The following is a 23,276-nucleotide window of genomic DNA, read 5'->3' as shown; positions in this document are numbered from 1 at the left end:
CGCAACATATTTTCTCCAAATGCGGTGATAATGTTGTGCAGTCACCTCCTTCCTGGCTTTTACCAGTGTAGGAATGACCTCTTCCGGAATGCCTTTTTCCCTTAGAATTCGGCGTTCAACCGCCATGCCGTCAAACGCAGCCGCGGTAAGTCTTGGAACAGACACGGTCCCTGCTGAAGCAGGTCCCATCTTAGAGGTAGAGGCCACGGATCTTCCGTGAGCATCTCCTGAAGTTCCGGGTACCAAGTTCTTCTTGGCCAATCCGGAGCCACGAGTATCGTTCTTACTCCCCTTTGCCGTATAATTCTCAGTACTTTTGGTATGAGAGGCAGAGGAGGAAACACACACACTGACTGGAACACCCACGGTGTTACCAGAGCGTCCACAGCTATTGCCTGAGGGTCTCTTGACCTGGCGCAATACCTGTCCAGTTTTTTGTTGAGGCGAGACGCCATCATATCCACCTTTGGTTTTTCCCAACGGTTCACAATCATGTGGAAGACTTCTGGATGAAGTCCCCACTCTCCCGGGTGTAGATCGTGTCTGCTGAGGAAGTCTGCTTCCCAGTTGTCCACTCCCGGAATGAACACTGCTGACAGTGCTATCACATGATCTTCCGCCCAGCGAAGAATCCTTGCAGCTTCTGCCATTGCTCTCCTGCTTCTTGTGCCGCCCTGTCTGTTTACGTGGGCGACTGCCGTGATGTTGTCCGACTGGATCAACACCGGCTGACCCTGAAGCAGGGGTTTTGCCAGGCTTAGAGCATTGTAAATCGCTCTTAGCTCCAGTATATTTACGTGAAGAGACATCTCCAGGCTTGACCACACTCCCTGGAAGTTTCTTCCCTGTGTGACCGCTCCCCAGCCTCTCAGACTGGCATCCGTGGTCACCAGGACCCAGTCCTGTATGCCGAATCTGCGGCCCTCTAACAGATGAGCAGTCTGCAACCACCACAGAAGAGACACCCTTGTCCGTGGCGATAAGGTTATCCGCTGATGCATCTGCAGATGCGATCCGGACCATTTGTCCAGCAGATCCCACTGAAAAGTTCGTGCGTGGAATCTGCCGAATGGAATCGCTTCGTAAGAAGCCACCATCTTTCCCAGGACTCTTGTGCATTGATGCACAGACACTTTCCCTGGTTTTAGGAGGTTCCTGACAAGTTCGGATAACTCCCTGGCTTTCTCCTCCGGAAGAAACACCTTTTTCTGAACCGTGTCCAGAATCATTCCCAGGAACAGCAGACGTGTCGTCGGGGTCAATTGAGATTTTGGAAAATTCAGAATCCACCCGTGCTGTTGCAGCACTACTTGGGTTAGTGCTACTACGTCCCCCAGCTGTTCCCTGGACCTTGCCCTTATCAGGAGATCGTCCAAGTAAGGGATAATTAATACGCCTTTTCTTCGCAGAAGAAACATCATTTCGGCCATTACCTTGGTAAAGACCCGAGGTGCCGTGGACAATCCAAACGGCAGCGTCTGAAACTGATAATGACAGTTTTGCACCACGAACCTGAGGTACCCTTGATGTGAAGGGCAAATTTGGGACATGCAGGTAAGCATCCTTGATGTCCAGGGACACCATAAAGTCCCCTTCTTCCAGATTCGCTAACACTGCTCTGAGTGACTCGATCTTGAACTTGAATTTTTGTATGTACAGGTTCAAAGATTTCAGATTTAGAATAGGTCTTACCGAGCCGTCCGGCTTCGGTACCACAAATAGTGTGGAATAATACCCCTTTCCCTGTTGTAGGAGGGGTACCTTGACTATCACCTGCTGAGAATACAGCTTGTGAATGGCTTCCAATACCGTCGCCCTGTCTGAGGGAGACGTTGGCAGAGCAGACTTTAGGAACCGGCGAGGGGGAGACTTCTCGAATTCCAACCTGTAACCCTGAGATACTATCTGCAGGATCCAGGGGTCCACCTGTGAGTGAGCCCACTGTGCGCTGAAACTCTTGAGTCGACCCCCCACCGCCCCTGAGTCCGCTTGTAAAGCCCCAACGTCATGCTGAGGGCTTTGCAGAAGCCGGGGAGGGCTTCTGGTCCTGGGAAGAAGCTGCTTGGTGCACTCTCTTACCCCTTCCTTTGCCTCGGGGCAAATATGACTGTCCTTTCGCCCGCTTGTTCCTATAGGAACGAAAGGACTGCGGCTGAAAAGACGGTGTCTTTTTCTGTTGGGAGGGGACCTGAGGTAAAAAGGTGGATTTCCCGGCTGTTGCCGTGGCCACCAAATCCGATAGACCGACCCCAAATAATTCCTCCCCCTTATACGGCAATACTTCCATATGCCGTTTGGAATCCGCATCACCTGACCATTGTCGCGTCCATAAACTTCTTCTGGCAGATATGGACATCGCACTTACTCTCGATGCCAGAGTGCAAATATCCCTCTGAGCATCTCGCATATAAAGAAAAGCATCCTTTAATTGCTCTAAAGTCAATAAAATACTGTCCCTATCTAGGGTATCAATATTTTCAGTCAGGGAATCCGACCAAACCACCCCAGCACTGCACATCCATGCAGAGGCGATGGCTGGTCGCAGTATAACACCAGTATGAGTGTATATACTTTTCAGGGTAGTTTCCAGCCTCCTATCCGCTGGATCCTTGAGGGCGGCCGTTTCAGGAGACGGTAACGCCACTTGTTTTGATAAGCGTGTGAGCGCCTTATCCACCCTAGGGGGTGTTTCCCAGCGCGCCCTAACCTCTGGCGGGAAAGGATATAATGCCAATAACTTCTTTGAAATTAGCAGTTTTCTATCGGGGTTAACCCACGCTTCATCACACACTTCATTCAATTCGTCTGATTCAGGAAAAACTACAGGTAGTTTTTTCAGACCCCACATAATACCCCTTTTTGTGGTACATGCAGTATCAGAGATATGCAAAGCCTCCTTCATTGCCGTGATCATATAACGTGTGGCCCTACTGGAAAATACGTTTGTTTCTTCACCGTCGACACTAGATTCGGTGTCCGTGTCTGGGTCTGTGTCGACCGACTGAGGTAAAGGGCGTTTTACAGCCCCTGACGGTGTCTGAGACGCCTGTACAGGTACTAACTGGTTTGCCGGCCGTCTCATGTCGTCAACTGATTTTTGTAATGTGCTGACATTATCACGTAATTCCATAAACAAAGCCATCCATTCCGGTGTCGACTCCCTAGGGGGTGACATCACCATTACCGGCAATTGCTCCGCCTCCACACCAACATCGTCCTCATACATGTCGACACACACGTACCGACACACAGCAGACACACAGGGAATGCTCTTATCGAAGACAGGACCCCACTAGCCCTTTGGGGAGACAGAGGGAGAGTTTGCCAGCACACACCCAAGCGCTATAAATATATAGGAACAACCCTATAGAAGTGTTGTCTCCCTTATAGCAGCTTAATATATCAAAAAACGCCAAAAAAGTGCCCCCCCCTCTCTGTTTTACCCTGTTTCTGTAGTGCAGTGCAGGGGAGAGTCCTGGGAGCCTTCCTCGCAGCGGAGCTGAGCAGGAAAATGGCGCTGTGTGCTGAGGAGATAGGCCCTGCCCCCTTTTTCGGCGGGCTCTTCTCCGGTGTTTGTGAGACCTGGCAGGGGTGAAATACATCCATATAGCCCCAGGGGCTATATGTGATGTATTTTTTTAGCCAGAACAAGGTATTCTCATTGCTGCCCAGGGTGCCCCCCGCAGCGCCATGCACCCTCCGTGACCGCTGGTGTGAAGTGTGTGACAACAATGGCGCACAGCTGCAGTGCTGTGCGCTACCTCATGAAGACTGAAAAGTCTTCTGCCGCCGGTTTCTGGACCTTTTCACTTTTCGGCATCTGCAAGGGGGTCGGCGGCGCGGCTCCGGGACCGGACTCCATGGCTGGGCCTGTGTTCGATCCCTCTGGAGCTAATGGTGTCCAGTAGCCTAAGAAGCCAATCCATCCTGCACGCAGGTGAGTTCACTTCTTCTCCCCTAAGTCCCTCGTTGCAGTGAGCCTGTTGCCAGCAGGACTCACTGTAAAATAAAAAACCTAAAAACTTTTTCTAAGCAGCTCTTTAGGAGAGCCACCTAGATTGCACCCTGCTCGGACGGGCACAAAAACCTAACTGAGGCTTGGAGGGGGGTCATAGGGGGAGGAGCCAGTGCACACCACCTGATCCTAAAGCTTTATTTTTGTGCCCTGTCTCCTGCGGAGCCGCTAATCCCCATGGTCCTGACGGAGTCCCCAGCATCCACTAGGACGTCAGAGAAATAGGATTATTATATCCTTATATAGTAGCATAATCACACTGTAAGACAAATAAGGACTATTTCCTTTAAACAGTGTGAGTAAAATAAGTGAAGTTCTGATATATACAAATTTACCTTCTAGTGAAATTAAACATATTCAAATAGAGATTCAGTGGTGGATAGATCATTTGAGATAAAACTAAAAATAAAAATCATAGATATTGGCAATACATATGCCCACACAGCAATCTGATAAGACCTTATAGTGAAAACACACACACGTGGACACACTTTTTAAATCTTTATTCACAATCTTCTTATTTCTGTAATGCACATATACGTTAGTCTGTCATTTTTAATTCTATGTTTCACTGTAGTCTGGATCAATCATTTATAAATACAATTCTCATTTAATGAATATCGAATAAAATAAGAATTTACTTACCGATAATTCTATTTCTCATAGTCCGTAGTGGATGCTGGGAACTCCGTAAGGACCATGGGGAATAGCGGCTCCGCAGGAGACTGGGCACAAAAAGTAAAAGCTTTAGACTAGCTGGTGTGCACTGGCTCCTCCCCCTATGACCCTCCTCCAAGCCTCAGTTAAGATACTGTGCCCGGACGAGCGTACATAATAAGGAAGGATCTTGAATCCCGGGTAAGACTCATACCAGCCACACCAATCACACCGTACAACTCGTGATCTGAACCCAGTTAACAGTATGATAACCGTAGGAGCCTCTGAAAAGATGGCTTCCAACAATAAACAACCCGATTTGTTTGTAACAATAACTATATACAAGTATTGCAGACAATCCGCACTTGGGATGGGCGCCCAGCATCCACTACGGACTATGAGAAATAGAATTATCGGTAAGTAAATTCTTATTTTCTCTGACGTCCTAGTGGATGCAGGGAACTCCGTAAGGACCATGGGGATTATACCAAAGCTCCCAAACGGGCGGGAGAGTGCGGATGACTCTGCAGCACCGAATGAGAGAACTCCCGGTCCTCCTCAGCCAGGGTATCAAATTTGTAGAATTTAGCAAACGTGTTTGCCCCTGGCCAAGTAGCTGCTCGGCAAAGTTGTAAAGCCGAGACCCCTCGGGCAGCCGCCCAAGATGAGCCCACCTTCCTTGTGGAATGGGCTTTTACAGATTTTGGCTGTGGCAGGCCTGCCACAGAATGTGCAAGTTGAATTGTACTACAAATCCAACGAGCAATCGTCTGCTTAGAAGCAGGAGCACCCAGCTTGTTGGGTGCATACAGTATAAACAGCGAGTCAGATTTTCTGACTCCAGCCGTCCTGGAAACATATATTTTCAGGGCCCTGACTACGTCCAGCAACTTGGAGTCCTCCAAGTCCCTAGTAGCCACAGGTACCACAATAGGTTGATTCATGTGAAACGCTGAAACCACCTTAGGGAGAAATTGAGGACGAGTCCTCAATTCCGCCCTATCCGAATGAAATATCAGGTAAGGGCTTTTATAGGATAAAGCCGCCAATTCTGATACGCGCCTGGCTGAAGCCAGGGCCAACAGCATTACCACTTTCCATGTGAGATATTTCAAATCCACTGTGGCAAGTGGTTCAAACCAATGTGATTTTAGGAACCCTAAAACTACATTGAGATCCCAAGGTGCCACTGGAGGCACAAAAGGAGGCTGTATATGCAGTACCCCTTTGACAAACGTCTGAACTTCAGGCACTGAAGCCAGTTCTTTCTGGAAGAAGATTGACAGGGCCGAAATTTGAACCTTAATGGATCCTAATTTTAGGCCCATAGACAATCCTGCTTGCAGGAAATGTAGGAAACGACCCAGTTGAAATTCCTCCGTAGGGGCCTTCTTGGCCTCACACCACGCAACATATTTTCGCCAAATGCGATGATAATGTTTTGCAGTTACATCCTTCCTGGCCTTGATCAGGGTAGGGATGACTTCATCTGGAATGCCTTTTTCCTTCAGGATCCGGCGTTCAACCGCCATGCCGTCAAACGCAGCCGCGGTAAGTCTTGGAACAGACAAGGTCCCTGCTGGAGCAGGTCCTTCCTTAGAGGTAGAGGCCACGGGTCCTCCGTGAGCATCTCTTGCAGCTCCGGGTACCAAGTTCTTCTTGGCCAATCCGGAGCCACGAGTATCGTTCTTACTCCTCTCCTTCTTATGATTCTCAGTACTTTTGGTATGAGAGGAAGAGGAGGGAACACATATACCGACTGGAACACCCACGGAGTTACCAGAGCGTCCACCGCTATTGCCTGAGGGTCCCTTGACCTGGCGCAATATCTGTCCAGTTTCTTGTTGAGACGGGACGCCATCATGTCCACCTTTGGTTTTTCCCAACGGTTTACAATCACTTGGAAGACTTCTGGATGAAGTCCCCACTCTCCCGGGTGTAGATCGTGTCTGCTGAGGAAGTCTGCTTCCCAGTTGTCCACTCCCGGAATGAACACTGCTGACAGTGCTATCACATGATTTTCCGCCCAGCGGAGAATCCTTGCAGCTTCTGCTATTGCCCTCCTGCTTCTTGTGCCGCCCTGTCTGTTTACGTGGGCGACAGCCGTGATGTTGTCCGACTGGATCAATACCGGTTGACCCTGAAGCAGAGGCCTTGCTTGACTTAGGGCATTGTAAATGGCCCTTAGCTCTAGGATATTTATGTGAAGAGACGTTTCCATGCTTGACCACAAGCCCTGGAAATTTCATCCCTGCGTGACTGCTCCCCAGCCTCTCAGGCTGGCATCCGTGGTTACCAGCATCCAATCCTGAATGCCGAATCTGCGGCCCTCTAGAAGATGAGCCTTCTGTAACCACCACAGGAGAGATACCCTTGTCCTTGGAGATAGGGTTATCCGCTGATGCATCTGAAGATGCGATCCGGACCATTTGTCCAGCAGATCCCACTGAAAAGTTCTTGCATGGAATCTTCCGAATGGAATCGCTTCGTAAGAAGCCACCATTTTTCCCAGGACTCTCGTGCACTGATGCACTGACACTTGTCCTGGTTTTAGGAGGTTCCTGACTAGCTCGGATAACTCCCTGGCCTTCTCCTCCGGGAGAAACACCTTTTTCTGGACTGTGTCCAGAATCATCCCTAGGAACAGTAGACGTGTTGTTGGAATCAGCTGTGATTTTGGGATATTTAGAATCCACCCGTGCTGACGTAGCACTACCTGAGATAGTGCTACTCCGACCTCTAACTGTTCCCTGGACCTTGCCCTTATCAGGAGATCGTCCAAGTAAGGGATAATTAATACGCCTTTTCTTCGAAGAATCATCATCATTTCGGCCATTACCTTGGTAAAGACCCGTGGTGCCGTGGACAATCCAAACGGCAGCGTCTGAAACTGATAATGACAGTTTTGTATCACAAACCTGAGGTACCCTTGGTGAGAAGGGTAGATTGGGACATGGAGATAAGCATCCTTGATGTCTAGAGATACCATATAGTCCCCTTCTTCCAGGTTCGCTATCACTGCTCTGAGTGACTCCATCTTGAATTTGAACCTTTTTATGTAAGTGTTCAAAGATTTTAGATTTAAAATTGGTCTCACCGAGCCGTCCGGCTTCGGTACCACAAACAGCGTGGAATAATACCCCTTTCCCTGTTGTAGGAGGGGTACCTTGATTATCACCTGCTGGGAATGCAGCTTGTGAATAGCTTCCAATACTGCCTCCCTGTCGGAGGGAGACGTTGGTAGAGCAGACTTCAGGAACCGGCGAGGGGGAGACGTCTCGAATTCCAATTTGTACCCCTGTGATACTACCTGCAGGATCCAGGGGTCCACTTGCGAGTGAGCCCACTGCGCGCTGAAATTCTTGAGACGGCCCCCCACCGTGCCCGAGTCTGCTTGCAGAGCCCCAGCGTCATGCTGAGGACTTGGCAGAAGCGGGGGAGGGCTTCTGCTCCTGGGAAGAGGCTGCATGGTGCAGTCTTTTTCCCCTTCCTCTGCCCCGGGGCAGGAACGAGCGGCCTTTTTCCCTCTTGCCCTTATAGGGACGAAAGGACTGGGTTTGAAAAGACGGTGTCTTTTTCTGCTGAGAGGTGACCTGGGGTAAAAAGGTGGATTTTCCAGCCATTGCCGTGGCCACCAGGTCCGATAGACCGACCCCAAATAACTCCTCCCCTTTATACGGCAATACTTCCATATGTCGTTTGGAATCCGCATCACCTGACCACTGTCGCGTCCATAACGTTCTTCTGGCAGAAATGGACATCGCACTTACTCTAGATGCCAGGGTGCAAATATCCCTCTGTGCATCTCGCATATATAGTAATGCATCCTTTAAATGCTCTATAGTTAATAATATACTGTCCCTATCCAGGGTATCAATATTTTCAGTCAGGGAATCCGACCAAGCCACTCCAGCGCTGCACATCCAGGCTGAGGCGACCGCTGGTCGCAGTATAACACCGGTATGTGTGTATATACCTTTTAAGATATTTTCCAGCCTTCTATCAGCTGGTTCCTTGAGAGCGGCCGTATCAGGAGACGGTAACGCCACTTGTTTTGATAAGCGTGTGAGCGCCTTATCTACCCTAGGGGGTGTTTCCCAACGTGCCCTAACCTCTGGCGGGAAAGGGTATAGTGCCAATAATTTATTAGAAATCAGCAGTTTTTTATCGGGGGAAACCCACGCTTTATCACACACCTCATTTAATTCATCTGACTCAGGAAAAACCACTGGTAGTTTTTTCACACCCCACATAATACCTTTTTTTTTTGTGGTACTTATAGTGTCAGAAATGTTCAATGCCTCCTTCATTGCCGTGATCATGTAACGTGTGGCCCTACTGGACATTACGTTTGTCTCGTCACCGTCGACACTGGATTCAGTATCCGTGTCAGGGTCTGTGTCGACCATCTGAGGTAACGGGCGTTTTAGCGCCCCTGACGGTGTCTGAGACGCCTGAACAGGCACTAATTGATTTGTCGGCTGTCTCATGTCGTCAACAGTTTTTTGCAAAGTGCTGACATTGTCACGTAATTCTTTAATTACTACCATCCAGTCAGGTGTCGACTCCCTAGGGGGTGACATCACTAACACAGGCAATTGCTCTGCTTCCACATCATTTTCCTCCTCATACATGTCGACACAATCGTACCGACACCCAGCACACACACAGGGAATGCTCTGATAGAGGACAGGACCCCACTAGCCCTTTGGGGAGACAGAGGGAGAGTTTGCCAGCACACACCAGAGCGCTATATATATACAGGGATAACCTTATATAAGTGTTACTCCCTGTTATAGCTGCTGTATTTATATATTAGCTGCCAATAGTGCCCCCCTCTCTGTTTTACCCTGTTTCTGTAGTGCAGGACTGCAGGGGAGAGTCAGGGAGCCGTCCTTCCAGCGGCGCTGTGAAAGAAAATGGCGCTTGTGTGCTGAGGAGAAAGGCTCCGCCCCCTTCACGGCGGCCTTTTCTCCCACTTTTTTCAGGAAACTGGCAGGGGATAAATGCATCCATATAGCCCAGGAGCTATATGTGATGCATTTTTTTTAGCCATATAAGGTTTTTATATCGTTTTTATTGCGTCTCAGGGCGCTCCCCCCCAGCGCCCTGCACCCTCAGTGACCGGAGTGTGAAGTGTGCTGAGAGCAATGGCGCACAGCTGCAGTGCTGTGCGCTACCTTATTTGAAGACAGGAACGTCTTCTGCCGCCGCTTTCTCCGGACCTCTTCGCTCTTCTGGCTCTGTAAGGGGGCCGGCGGCGCGGCTCCGGGACCCATCCAGGCTGAACCTGTGATCGTCCCTCTGGAGCTAATGTCCAGTAGCCAAGAAGCCCAATCCACTCTGCAGTCAGGTGAGTTCGCTTCTTCTCCCCTTAGTCCCACGATGCAGTGAGCCTGTTGCCAGCAGGACTCACTGAAAATAAAAAACCTATTTAAACTTTTACTTCTAAGCAGCTCAGGAGAGCCACCTAGCTTGCACCCTTCTCGTTCGGGCACAAAAATCTAACTGAGGCTTGGAGGAGAGTCATAGGGGGAGGAGCCAGTGCACACCAGCTAGTCTAAAGCTTTTACTTTTTGTGCCCAGTCTCCTGCGGAGCCGCTATTCCCCATGGTCCTTACGGAGTTCCCAGCATCCACTAGGACGTCAGAGAAAGGTTATTACGATTTTGTGCATGACAAGCAGAGAAACCACATGTCGCATCTAACAGAGCTGGAAAAGACCCTTGGTTGGAAAGACGGAACCGTATGTAGAACTGCCACTATTACCATAAAAATTAGGAATGGTGGCCTGCAAAACAAAGCAGATGACTCGGAAACACGCTGACCTGAGGGCAATGGCCATAAGGAAGCCAGCTTTCAAATAACGAACTGGATGTCCACAAAACCCAAAGGCTCAAAGGGAGCCTGCTTGAGAGGCGAGAGAACTAGATTAAGATCCAGAGGAGCTACAGGTTGATGAAACAGTTGTTGAACATGTAACACACCATGTAAAAAGGTCTAGGGCTGCAACAGAAACATGCCCAACTCCAGAGGGCACCATAACTGCACCGGCCTATTGCGAGTTGCAGAGGGGAGGAATTTATGCTTTAACTGATTCCCAATAAAAAAAATTAAGAAAACAAGTGCAAGCTCCTATGCATACCTCCGAACTGTCCCGCATTTAGTGGGAAAACCAAATTTTTCTAGGACTGTCCTGGGTATGGGGACAATTGGGGGTAAGCACTAGGTGAATAGATGTTATACACTTGTGCACAGCATCTATTAACAGTGCCAGGAGAGCCTGGGGGCAGTCCAGCATCACAGACAGTGCTGGGCAAGTCCCCACATTGACGGGAACATGGTTTGCCATAAAACTCTGCCCCTTTCCCCAAGGCTCCGTCCCCTTTGTGGTCACACTCCAAGAACCACCAACGTTGGGAGGTATGACTATGGCCCACCAGCAACCTCAAGGGTCCTGTGTCCTACAGCCTTGAAGTAGGAGAAAACTGAATAGATCCATCAAGTGCTCATTACTTATCCCTGCCCAAATGTCAATTAAATTCCTCCCCAAGGATGCAATAAAGAGGTAGGACCTGTCCGGAAGCTGAGGTACCTATGTTGAAATGGTGAGTAGCTGCAAAGAAACGTGTAATGCAGAACAGTAGTCCAAACTTAATGATTTTACAGGTTGAGTATCCCTTATCCAAAATCCCACATTTTTGGGACCCCTACTGAGGTAATAACACATATACAGTATATATACACACATACACACACGTACTGTATATACACACACACACACGCGTGGCACAATCATTTCTATGCCAAGTATATTCATAGAGTAATTTTAGATTTGGACTCATTCATAATAAATAAAATGACATATCTGACTAATTTACTATGGTTTATACAGGTAGTTTGCAAAAACTTTTCCTGAAATTAGAGTTCTGCAATGTAATGAAGATGGGAATGAGCACTCATAGCAAAAAGCTGTGACACTACGTGAAAGGAATATTGTTTCTACGAATGTACGGTTATTATGAATTTCCCCAGCAGAGGGCAGTGCAGGACCAAACATCAGCGCTAAAGCTTTAGCATTGCTCATACAAGTACACACTTCCTGCGTCTGGTTTTACTCTTATGACCTCTGCATTCATAATTACTATAATAGAATTTAGTCTCTGGAATGGAGGGGTCCTATATAACAGATCAGCGTTTTTCAGGGACATGTTTCCCATGTCTCCTCACAGAATCTAGAGTGAAATATGTAGTACCACTGGTAGACATTTTAAAATTATTCATTCAATAATTTAAAAAATTCAGGTATACCGTAACTAACATGTCCTGTTAGTAGTCCTACTGAGTGGATGTGAGAAACACTGGTCTAGGATAGAGAACACCTTCAGTGTCTAGAGAGGAAACAGTTCTCACAGGTTCTTCACTCTTGTAGTGTAGTGGCCATGGGAGGGAGAGATGTTCTCATTATATTACTAAAGCACCAAAGTGTTAGAAAGCAGAACCATGAGGGGTTAATGAAACAAGCAAATAACAAGCAAAAATAGCCCTGTATAAACAAGCTAACAGCAAAACGCGTAGGGGTACCTCACACACAAGGTACTGTAGCACAACAATTGCAGCTGTTGTGGGGATACCAGTTATCTCTATATTACTGGCCTCATATACCTCATCCAATAGATTGTATGTCCTGCAATGCAATTGCCCTGGTGGACTATACTTTTTATACTACTTATCACAATGGACTAAGTACACTGGCCAATAGAAACAGCAAGGGATCTGCACTGTATACTTTCCAATAAGTTAGTCCCAGCTCTGGAGAGCTGTCACCGGAACAGACCTTGCTTTGTGAACTAGTTACGAGAGATGGCCCTGTACTGCAGGCACTTTGATGAAAGGTGGGATCCTGTGTAACATATTATAAGTGGGTGGCCAAGTTCAAGCAGGAGGTTGTTGTCACTAGATTTCCTAACGCCACAATTTGTCAGTTTGGGAAGCGGTTTCACCGGAAGGCGTACCATGCGCAAATTATTCTGCAATGTACTCACCTCACACAGAAGCAAGTCGATGATGTGGAAGACCATGTATAGAGGGAACTTGGCCGTGAAGAGCGTCAGAAACCATTGTGAAGCATACATGTGAGCTTCTAGGCTGATCTCCAGGAAGTGTGTGTACAAGTCTGCAATGTATTCCTGGCGGAAAGAAAAAACAGATCCAGGATTAAACACTATCCCCCTAGATATACATACCGGGATGTAAGGAAGTCTAAGTTTGGCGGCCGTCCAGGATGCCGCCCGAACTCGGACGTTTTTAAAGGGACAATCATGTGCAAGGCTAAACCATGCATTGTACATGATTGCCCCTTTAAAAAAACATCCGCGTGGGCCAGCATAAAGCATGACCGCTGAACTCTGACTTCATTACATCCTGCCCATTGTTTTTTCTACTAGAGTCACTAGACCATGTCTAGTGATCTAGGTGAATATGTACTAAGCAGTGAAAAAAGCAGAGAAGTGAGCCAATGGAGAATTTGCCCATGGAAACCAATCAGCATTGAAGTAACACTTATAATTTGCATACTTTCAAATTATACAGAGCAGCTGATTGGTTTCCATGGGCAACTTTTCCACTGGCTCATTTCTCCACGCTTATCACTGCTTAGCACATTTCCCCCCAATTTCTTAAGCTGGTCACACACAAGCAACACCTCAGACTGAGTGGCCACATCATTTCTAGCTTCCTTGGATCCTGTTTGTAGTCATATGTAACCACACACATTGGGGAAGAGTACAGACCATGGGGGTTATTCCGAGTTGATCGCTCGCTAGCAGTTTTTAGCAGCCGTGCAAACGCTATGCCGCCTCCCACTGGGAGTGTATTCTAGCTTAGCAAAAGTGCAAACGTTTTTATCGCAGAGCGCCTGCAAAAAATGTTTGTGTAGTTTCAGAGTAGCTCCAGACCTACTCAGCGCTTGCAATCACTTCAGACTATTCAGTTCTGGATTTGACGTCACAAACACGCCCTGCGTTCGGCCAGCCACGTCTGCATTTTTCCTGGCACTCCTGCATTTTCCCGCATACTCTCTGAAAACGGTCAGTTGCCACCCAGAAACTCCCACTTCATGTCAATCACTCTGCGGCAACCAGTGCGACTGAAATGCATCGCTAGACCCTGTGCAAAACTGCATCGTTTGTTGTGCCCGTACTTCACGCGTGCGCATTGCGCCGCATGCGCAGTACTGCCGTTTTTTAGCCCGATCGCTGCGCTGTGAACAAATGCAGCTAGCGATCAACTCGGAATGACCACCCATGTACGAATGTATTTTTCTAAATATCTGATAATCCGATATGATCAAATTTTTATTGTGCTCATATTGTGGCCATACAAACCACATCTATATCTCCAATTCCTTATAGAAAACATCTTCTAATACTGCATAGTAAATACAGTGGGATACCCTCATTTTAAAGGACATTAATGTTTTACATGGCAAATTGTCCAGCATATTGTAAATTACAACCACAATGCAACAAGCACAAGGTATTTCTGCAGGATATACTCAGCAGCTGCACACTGTCACTCGCTAGGCTTCATACAATGAGCTAAAAAGAAAGGTTTTCATATTATTAGGAGAAAGTGTAATACTTCATTGTGACCTCTATAAATAGCCAGGCAGCTAGGAATGTTTGCGGGTGAATGAGCAAGCTGATAAGCAGACACGGAAACACCCAGTCCATCAGTACACCAGCTGCTCCTGATATGGCATACAGTATTACTGGAAGCATACCCTGACAAGCACAGGGTGATTATTTCAGTAACGTAAGCTATCAAAGTTAGGTAAATAGAGACTAGAGATTGCAGCTGGTATGTAGGGCGTAACAGAAATAGCGAACATACACAACAAAATAGATATTATGTATGTAATACCAAGGTGCAGAAATACTGTAAGGAACTAGTATGTTAGGTTTTCTGATATGTTACTCTTGTATATCTTTGTGCAACAGGTTCTAAAACTGTATACGAAGTGCTATGCTGCAGCGTCCGCTAGATGTTTCCATGCAAAGCTCCGTTGTGATACACATACAAACTTGGTTACAAACACATATACAATGCTGCACATCAAATTAATCAGCACAGTCTCCTGGTACATCCTAGTCACATCACTTTGCATGTAAGGCACATTTTGGGGTAAAAATACACATAAAAGACACCTGGCACATCTATATAATCACCATGAGCTGAAGAGGACTACATCAATTAAAATTTAGGGGATGATGGTAATATCCCTGTGCTCTCTATACTATCATAACAGCATATATCATAACAGCATAAGCAAGAGATCTTTAGGAGTAAATACAGGGAATACTGGAGCGCATTTTCATCAACCTTATGTGGTCCATACTGTTGGAGCCTATAAGGGCTCGGTGATGTAATGTGATGGTCTACAGTGGGTAATCAATGTACAAAAAAAACATGCATCATAAACTGGCTGGTGACAGTTTGCATGTGAATTGGGTACGGGAACAGGGGAATTCGGTGTTTAGGCACAGGTGGGCAGTTCTAGTACCTCTCATACTAGGGTGGGGGGGCTCTAGACACACCAAAGTCACAGAGGATGTGAATGGGATAATGTGGCACACTCCAGAACGTTGTCATAATTGAGTGGCGTCTCAATGTTAACTAATTAGCCCTGGAGAAGGTGCTTGATCTGTATAACACAGATTTGTGAACATTGCCTTTCTTTTGGGGGAGGGGGGGTTCAGTGAAGAGGATTAATACAGAGGTGTTCTCATGCATCTAGCCTCAATACGCCATGCACAGCGAGATGCCTGGCGTAAGGGAGCAGGCACATCCCGTGCAACTCTAATGTCTTTTTTTTTTGCTGAATGTGCACCTTACTCACATCACTATGGGAATGAGACACACAAGCAGACTTCCGCTGATTAAAATATGCGGCATGTGTATATTCTGATCTGCATACACACACAGAATAAAGGCATGCAGCATATAAATTTAATCAGCAGCATCTGCTTGTGCATCTTAATCCCATATCGATGTGAATAAGATGCCTTTTCCTGGAAAAATGCACAAAAAGACGCCCAGTGTTAGTAAACGTGCTCACGACTAGGCGCGATTTAGGGACTATTTAACGTGACTGCAGCAACGATGGAGGACACATCTGCATATGTCAAACATATCTCCCAGTTATATTGGATATTGTCCATTTTAGTTCAGTCTGCATCTAAAAAGGGACATATGTAAGAAAGCAGTGCTCTCCACGCTTTCCTTGCCTCTTTACCACACAAAGCACTGGAGTGTTGGGAACCTGGAGGAGTTGGGTTGAGTGAGGTTAAGCTTGCATGTTAAATGATTTTAATGCATCAAAATCCTAGGTCAGATCTGGGGTGCCAATGATCAGCTCTGCTTTTGAATTGATCCACAGTAGAGTCCGAGTGCTACGTTGTTGTGCTATATTTAATATTTTTGTATTACATATAATACAAGAATATTAAATATAGCACAGCTCTACACCAAAAACTTAGCACTGGGACTTTACATTAGTACATGCAGACCAAAGACTAAGCCATCTTGGCCTGTTTGTCAGTGACGGGCAACACAACAAACTTCAAGGACTGTACAGCCAGTTCATAATATTTTAGAGAATATCAACATGTAAGTTATGTCAACATTGAACATGTCAACATGGTTAGAATGTCGGCATTGATTTTTATGTAATTATATCCCTAATGCTAACCTAAGTAACCATAAGTTTAATGCTTAGACATTTCTTGGGCGGTATTTAATGAAGTCGGAGTTCGGCGGCTGTGCGGGATGCCAGCTGAACGCAGATTTTTTTTTTAAATGGGCAATCATGTACAAGGTATGGTTTAGCCTTGTACATGATTGCCCCTTTAAAAACAAGTCCACGTTTAGCCAGCACCCTGGCCCATATGTAGACATTCTGTCCTTGTCGTGTGGCTTGAGTGCATCCTGAAGCCCATTACTGGTGTATATCACAACTTCTCAAGTCTATTCTGAGTTCATGTCATGGTTCACGACTTCTTGGACCACTATCAATTGAGGGGCTCAGTGGTAGAGAGGAACATGCTGAGGGGGGAGGGGGGAGCAGTGTGGTGTGAGGAAAACACAGCAGCAACAGAGGAGGGGGAGGTGTCACACAGGGCCTGCCCTGCCCCCTCTCACCAGTCACCCAGCACCCCCCCTGCCAGGGGGGGAGGGGGATGCTGCGGCTTACTGCCAGGCTGTCTGGGGGCTGAGGATGTCCTCCCCTCGCTGCTCAGGGCAGACATTGCAGCACTGGGTGCAGGGAGGGTCACACCTTCTATGTAGCCACCTCCATATTTGGTGCCATTCTGCTGTGGACAATGGCGGTGCCCGGTCACTGGGGCTGGGGGAGGCCCTGCAGGGCATCTAATTCGCACCCGCCCCAACCTAGTGTTCATTCTAGCACCTGCCACAACCCGTGCAGTTCCTCTTTCCTGCCTGGGGTGCCGCCCTCTGCTCTGGTGCTTCTAGCACACTCTGGTCTGTATCTCAGTGCTGACACCCCAGGTAGGAAAGAGGAACTGCACGGGTTGTGACAGGTGCAGAGTGCTAGTATTCACCTGAATGAAAGGTGTGGGGAGGCTCGCGTCACATTGTAACACTTCCTTATGAAATTCTTTTCTAACCTGCATCAGGCGCTCCAATTGATAAAACTTGCAGTGCAGATCTTCAAAGTTCTGTTTGAAAAGTTCCCTGAGTCCGTAATCGAACATGATTTTGACCAGGACGCTGAAAGCTTGTTCTTCAGGCATCTGTGGGAGAAGACAAAAGTCAAGCTTCCTGTGTAAAACTTGCCGGATCTCTTCAACATAAACACTACTGCTATTCCTCAGACATGTTTTCACGAAAGATCCCAGACGGATAGGACCCCAAAGATTATGCCAGTTCAGATCGGGTCTCTGCTATCAGTATGAGACAACATCACATCTGCACTTTCACACACACCCGCATATTAATAATGTCGATCATACACAGCACGATATACTAGGAGTCACTGGAAACATCGGCATAGGTGAGAAATAAACTTACATGTAACAAGAGCACAGCAGCCAGGAAGGACTGTCCTTGGCAATACCCAATCTCTTCATCATATACAGAATAAGCCTAAGAAAACATGACAGAAGACAGATTGTCATAACTTCCTAAAACAAGTGCTAAACTTCAAGCACAGCCAGTGTGATATTTCATACAAAATGTCACTTCTACTTGGCAGCTATCCCACGTCTTCACATATAACATCTGATTTACACTCTGCGTACCAGAAGATCAGAAATAAAACGTAAACAAGTGTAAAGCGAGCAGTACATCTAAGCAGCAATGCCCTGTTCTGCCGATGCCGATCCGATGATCGACAATTAGTCAGGGAGGTGGGAGAGAGAGGTCAGCAAAATCCTACTTGATAAAAATTGCTGACTTGCCATTTCCGATCATGGGAAGCGGTTAACATACTGCCGCACGGGATCCTGGCGATCACAATGCCGACGCTGGAATCCTACACAGCAGTACAATGCCGGCGCCAGAATACCAGCGAGGTAGGTGATTCTCCCTCTATGGGTGTCCACGGCACCCATAGAGGGAGAATACAACCTGTGGCGAGCGCAGTGAGCCCGCAAGGGGCTTACTAGCGCTCTCCCCGCTGCCAGCATACTGGTGGCTGGGATGCCAATTGGTATACTGACGGCCAGCATCCTGGCCATCGGTAATTCATACCGAACCCCTGATAATTTTTGGTTTAAACCGGCACATTAAGCATTTCCAACACATTAGATTTTGCCAATGACTCGACCCAGGCATCAGCAAAAGGGGGAATTGCCACAATTAATTGTAGCCGTAGTGCAGAGTTGCACACAAGTGCGTTCTGTGAATGGATCTTGCAATTTTTCGCCCTGCATATGCATCAGAGCCGACCATACGCAACTATGAGTGATTCATCTCAGTTTGTGACTGAATGAGCGGCTACTGGGCATTTTCACATAACTGTTCTGACGGCATATCAGGGCCGTATACACGGAATTACAAGCGACAGTATATAGAGTTAAATCCAGGATGGATTTGTTGCACCTGGTATTGGGCTGGTACAAATGCAGGCTAACCGCTACTTTTATCAGCGGATGGAGAGGGGCGGAGTGGTTGCATAGATGCGGTCAACTATGTATGTGGGAAGAAAATAAACATTCTTTTCGGAGCACGAAATACGGCCAATTTGCCTGTAACTCCGAAGCAAGCCCACTATGTTTTCCAGAAACATTCACTGTTTCACAGTTATGCATTATCAAACGGAAGGAGAGCCACCTATTGTGCTCTCCTGCTCAACTGTTCATCTTTACTAAGGCTCCGGCCATTTGCCAGAAGACTCATGTTGCAATGAATAGGAAATACACCCCTTATTATCAGATGTGCCACAGTCATAACTCTCCCCAATCCCTGGACTGCTCACCATAGAATAACAGCCAAGTGGATCACAACCTTTTAAAAAGGAGACTAATCTCTTCTAAATGAAAGGGTAACCCAGGAGTCTGTAGGTTCCACTATGTGGAAGGTCGACTTTTATCTCTACCATTTTTCCAGCCTTTTAAAAAGTTCTGCAATGCTTATACTGTAAGGGTCAGAGCTTAATGACAATCATGGATCAACAATTATGTAATCAAGTTGTCCCGTCCCCCCCAATCTGATCTCCTGCAGTGCTTAAGAGACAATTCATGCTCATTCTTAGAATATAAGAGGTTAAAATCTATAGGTTATGTAAGTACTTCTGTAGGTGGGTCCCATCTCCTTAAAATAGCATTTTAAAATGTTTGTTTAATCTATTTTGTAAAAAAAAAAAATCCAACGTAAACTGCTAGGGGATTAATGAAAATATTATGAGATTCCAGAGTTTAGTCCTGCACACAATGTACTGTTATTCGTACTAATAATTTACTACTGAGTATTTCTTGTATGACATTTATCAAACTGTAGAAAGCTCTGCTGCATCTATTTTTGATTATGCACATTTATTTTTATCCGACAATCTATTTATGAAATTGTCTAAACACTTATTTCTGTACTCTCTTTGCAAGGCACTGTACAATCATGTCTTAGGAGAACAACTTAAGTACTATAATTGTGGGTAGAACCATTCACAAGCTGGTCTCAACATTATTCAGCAAATTAGATTGTTCACACCCACCATGTCCAGTTGTGGTGCCTACTCATGCTGCCCAAGAGGTGGTTGCAATGCATTTTTTGAATGTGCACTCTACAAAAGCTTCTGAAATGGTGTGAACCATGCAACTTCAGGGACAAAGGCATGATCACACTTTAAATGTATTGGTTCTTTACCACCCCTTGGTATTTCAGGGCAAGTCGTCCTGGCCAGTGCCTACAAAGTGTGCTAACTCTCTTGAATCAGACATCCTCATTCTGCCATCTGAATATGCTTGTAGTCCTCTCAAGGGGTATGGGATACCGGGGGTCACGATGCAGATAGTATGAATGCCAACTGATCCCGGAGAGTATTCTAAACTTACTGTTCCCTCCTGCAGCCTAACCCCAACAGTTCCCTCCAGCAGCCTAGCCCTAACCGTTTCCTCCCGCAGCCTAACCCTAAACCGGATACCTTAAGGATTCATCAGCATTGTGACAGTCGAGATTGTGACCATCGAGATCCTAACTTCATCCCCTCTTCAGGATGTCCTCTTGTTTGCATAAGATGTAAGCTTTCTTTATATGGAATCTACCCCATATTTACTAGATGTCTTTGTGCCATTTTTCATAGGAATATAGGAATTAACCTTTAAGTTTTACCCTGTGGTACCTATCTAACTTTTCTTCCCCTCTCACGGTCAATTTCTTCCCTTCACTAATGTGAATTTCTGCATTTAAAACCAGTAAAGCAGTTTAGAAGGGTGCCATTATTTATTTGTTGAAGAAGAGACTTCCTTACAGAAGAAAAAAAAATTCAGGATCGCTGGTTGGTGGACCTCTTTGCTACTACAGAGAATCAACGCCCCCCGTATATATGAAGTGCAGGTGTGCATCCAAGCCTCTGTTGTTCACATCTGTAGTAAGAATAACCAGATATAGAGGATCTGGTAGTCTTCCTAACTCCAGTTTTTTATTCTAGCCATGAACATATGGCCTTATTCAGGCCCGTATAGAGTCCTGATTCAGTCGCAAATGACCAATGGTTTTGGGACTGAACAAGCACTAGGACATGTGCTGCGATTTTACTGCCCTGGACACCACATGGGCATTCTGCAGGTGTGTGGAGGAGGAGATGGAGAGTGTTACTCAAAACAGAGGCATGCCAAAGCCAGTGGCTGTGTCCTTGGATGCAGTTTCACTGGCCCTATCTCTCCGTGTCACCCATGTCTGTCTGCAACTCACCTTTAGGTTGTAAGCTCTCACAAGCAGGGTCCTCTTCCCTCACTTATACAAGTGTGTCCTCATACATATAGCCTCAATATGCCATGCAGCGTGAGATTCCTGGTGCAAGTGAACTGCCAGGTCCCATACAACTATGTTAGCGTCTGGTGTTTTTTGTTTTTTTTGTTTTGTTTTTTAACCAGGAATGCATCTTAGTCGCAACGGGATGCGATAGGACGCACCAGGAGACTGAGCGGATTAATTTATGCGACACATGTATGTTGTGTGCGACAGAGTCTGTAAATGGAACTTTTATCTGGGAAAAAAGCTGTGGCTACTACACAGTTACACTGCATACAATACTTTGTATACTGATTCAGAAACTCAGCCGCACACATACAGATGGGTCCTCCGTTATCTTGGCTAAGGCGTTAGTCGTGATCGGGCATACGCAGTGTGCCTGGGCGCAAGGAGGCGCGCCTAGTCGAAGGGAGGCGCACAGTGTGTTTGGCGTTACCTTTGAGTGTAATACCTAAGATCATCCACCAGATGTCGCTTTTTAAAATCACCAATGCGCATGCATGTGGCCTCCATTAAAATACAATACTGAACTACAGCGCAAGAACTACTTTACTGGTGTGCGTCTCATTACGCTACATTATGCTACAGTATGTCATACAGTATATACCAGTATATATAATACAGACGCAAATAGTACAGCATATACAGATGCAAACGAACGTGTTACAGGTGCAGTATGGTCTTTTGATGTTAGGGATATGTGAGCGTCCAAATCCCGTAGTATTAAGTATAATGGGGAGAGATAAAAGCTCCTCCCTAAGTTCCTGGATGCCAAATCACTGTGTGAATAGTTTATACAGAATGTAGCTCATTGACATTAAAGTGTGTACAGTGCACTAAATGAGCGTCCGAGTCCACTAACGGCTTGTATACACAAGTGTTGCATATAAAATTAATAAGCACGGTCTACTGGTGCGTCTTAGCGTTGCAACTAAAATGCACAAAAAAGACATATGGCGCAATCAGAGTCTACCGGAACCTGGTGCATCGAAAGGGGTTGTTTGGCGTGACTGCAGCAATGATGTATCATGATCTCCTCCCCACTGAAAACAGTGGCACCAAACCTTTGGGTTCAGCCAGCACTACTTATTTTTGTATTAGAACTGCTGATGTAAATAAACCTCATAGTCCACGTCCCGCAATGTTTGTACTGTAATACTCTATTTCTTGGTTTGTTCGTATGTATGGTGTCTGTTTACGTATTTTCTAAGATGCTGGGGATTCCTTGTGGTGCCACATAAATAAAGGATAATAATAATAATAGGTCTGAGATACTATGCTTGCTTTCTAATGATTAGTTGTCGCAAGAACAAAGTCTTCATAAGGTGTGTATACACAGAGCGATATGGCTCAGCGATTTTGACTATACAGTCAAAATCGCTAAGACAGTTAATGCAGATCACTTCGTGTGTACACAGCGAGCGATCGCGATGCGCATACCGCCTGATCGCTATTGCTAGGAAAAATAGACTGTGCAGGCAAGGCAATTTCGACTATGTCGCTGGAAAAGTTTAAATGAGATAGTCAAAATCACCCATAGCCAAAATCGCCCATGGCCAAAATCGGTTGCACACTAAGTCAAAATCGCTGGTACAGATAGTAAAAATCGCCTACTGCCAGTTCAAGGTAAAATCACTCAAAATCGCTCCGTGTGTACGGACCTTTACAAAGATTCTTATCAAAACTACTGATATGTATCACACACGCCCAATCTCCCCAGGTGTCTATACCACTGGTTCCCCAACAGGAACCTCTAGTGTAGACCTGCAAAAACAAACAGCATGGGGGGCGTGGCCTGGCAAGCTGTGAGGAGGACGTGCAGTGAATGTGCTCCCCCGCTTCTACATCAAAACTGCACCCCCAGCCTCAGTTTTGGGACATCTCCCTGACGCTGCATACCCCCTGTAGTGTGCTTGCCTGCCCCTGCAGCGAGTGACCTGGCGCCGCGGAGCCGGGGGATATGGACGTTTGTCCCTGCGGGTTGCGGCCTGGTCACTCGCCGGAAGCCGGGACCTCGAGTTAGGAGCCTTCCCGGCCGGTGAGCTCTGGGATCGAAGCGAGGCCGTATCGGGACCCGCGGCGGCTTCTCCTCTCCCCTGTGGTGGCTCTCTCAC

General features: G+C 46.7%; 1 protein-coding gene across 1 annotated transcript in view; it reads right to left on the bottom strand.

Annotated features, from left to right (window-relative positions):
• LOC134948686 (rab GTPase-activating protein 1) overlaps positions 1-23,276 on the bottom strand; it is a 437,656-nt gene that overhangs the window by 146,874 nt on the left and 267,506 nt on the right. The window contains exons 11-13 of the mRNA XM_063936842.1: positions 17,764-17,838; positions 17,361-17,486; positions 12,717-12,860 (exon numbers count right to left, since the gene is read on the bottom strand). Coding sequence (XP_063792912.1) covers positions 12,717-12,860; positions 17,361-17,486; positions 17,764-17,838 — 345 coding nt within the window. The remainder of the gene's footprint in view (positions 1-12,716; positions 12,861-17,360; positions 17,487-17,763; positions 17,839-23,276) is intronic.

Source organism: Pseudophryne corroboree, chromosome 8 (assembly GCF_028390025.1).
Source record: "Pseudophryne corroboree isolate aPseCor3 chromosome 8, aPseCor3.hap2, whole genome shotgun sequence".
Taxonomy (NCBI): domain Eukaryota; kingdom Metazoa; phylum Chordata; class Amphibia; order Anura; family Myobatrachidae; genus Pseudophryne; species Pseudophryne corroboree.
This window is presented reverse-complemented; position numbering and strand designations above follow the sequence as displayed.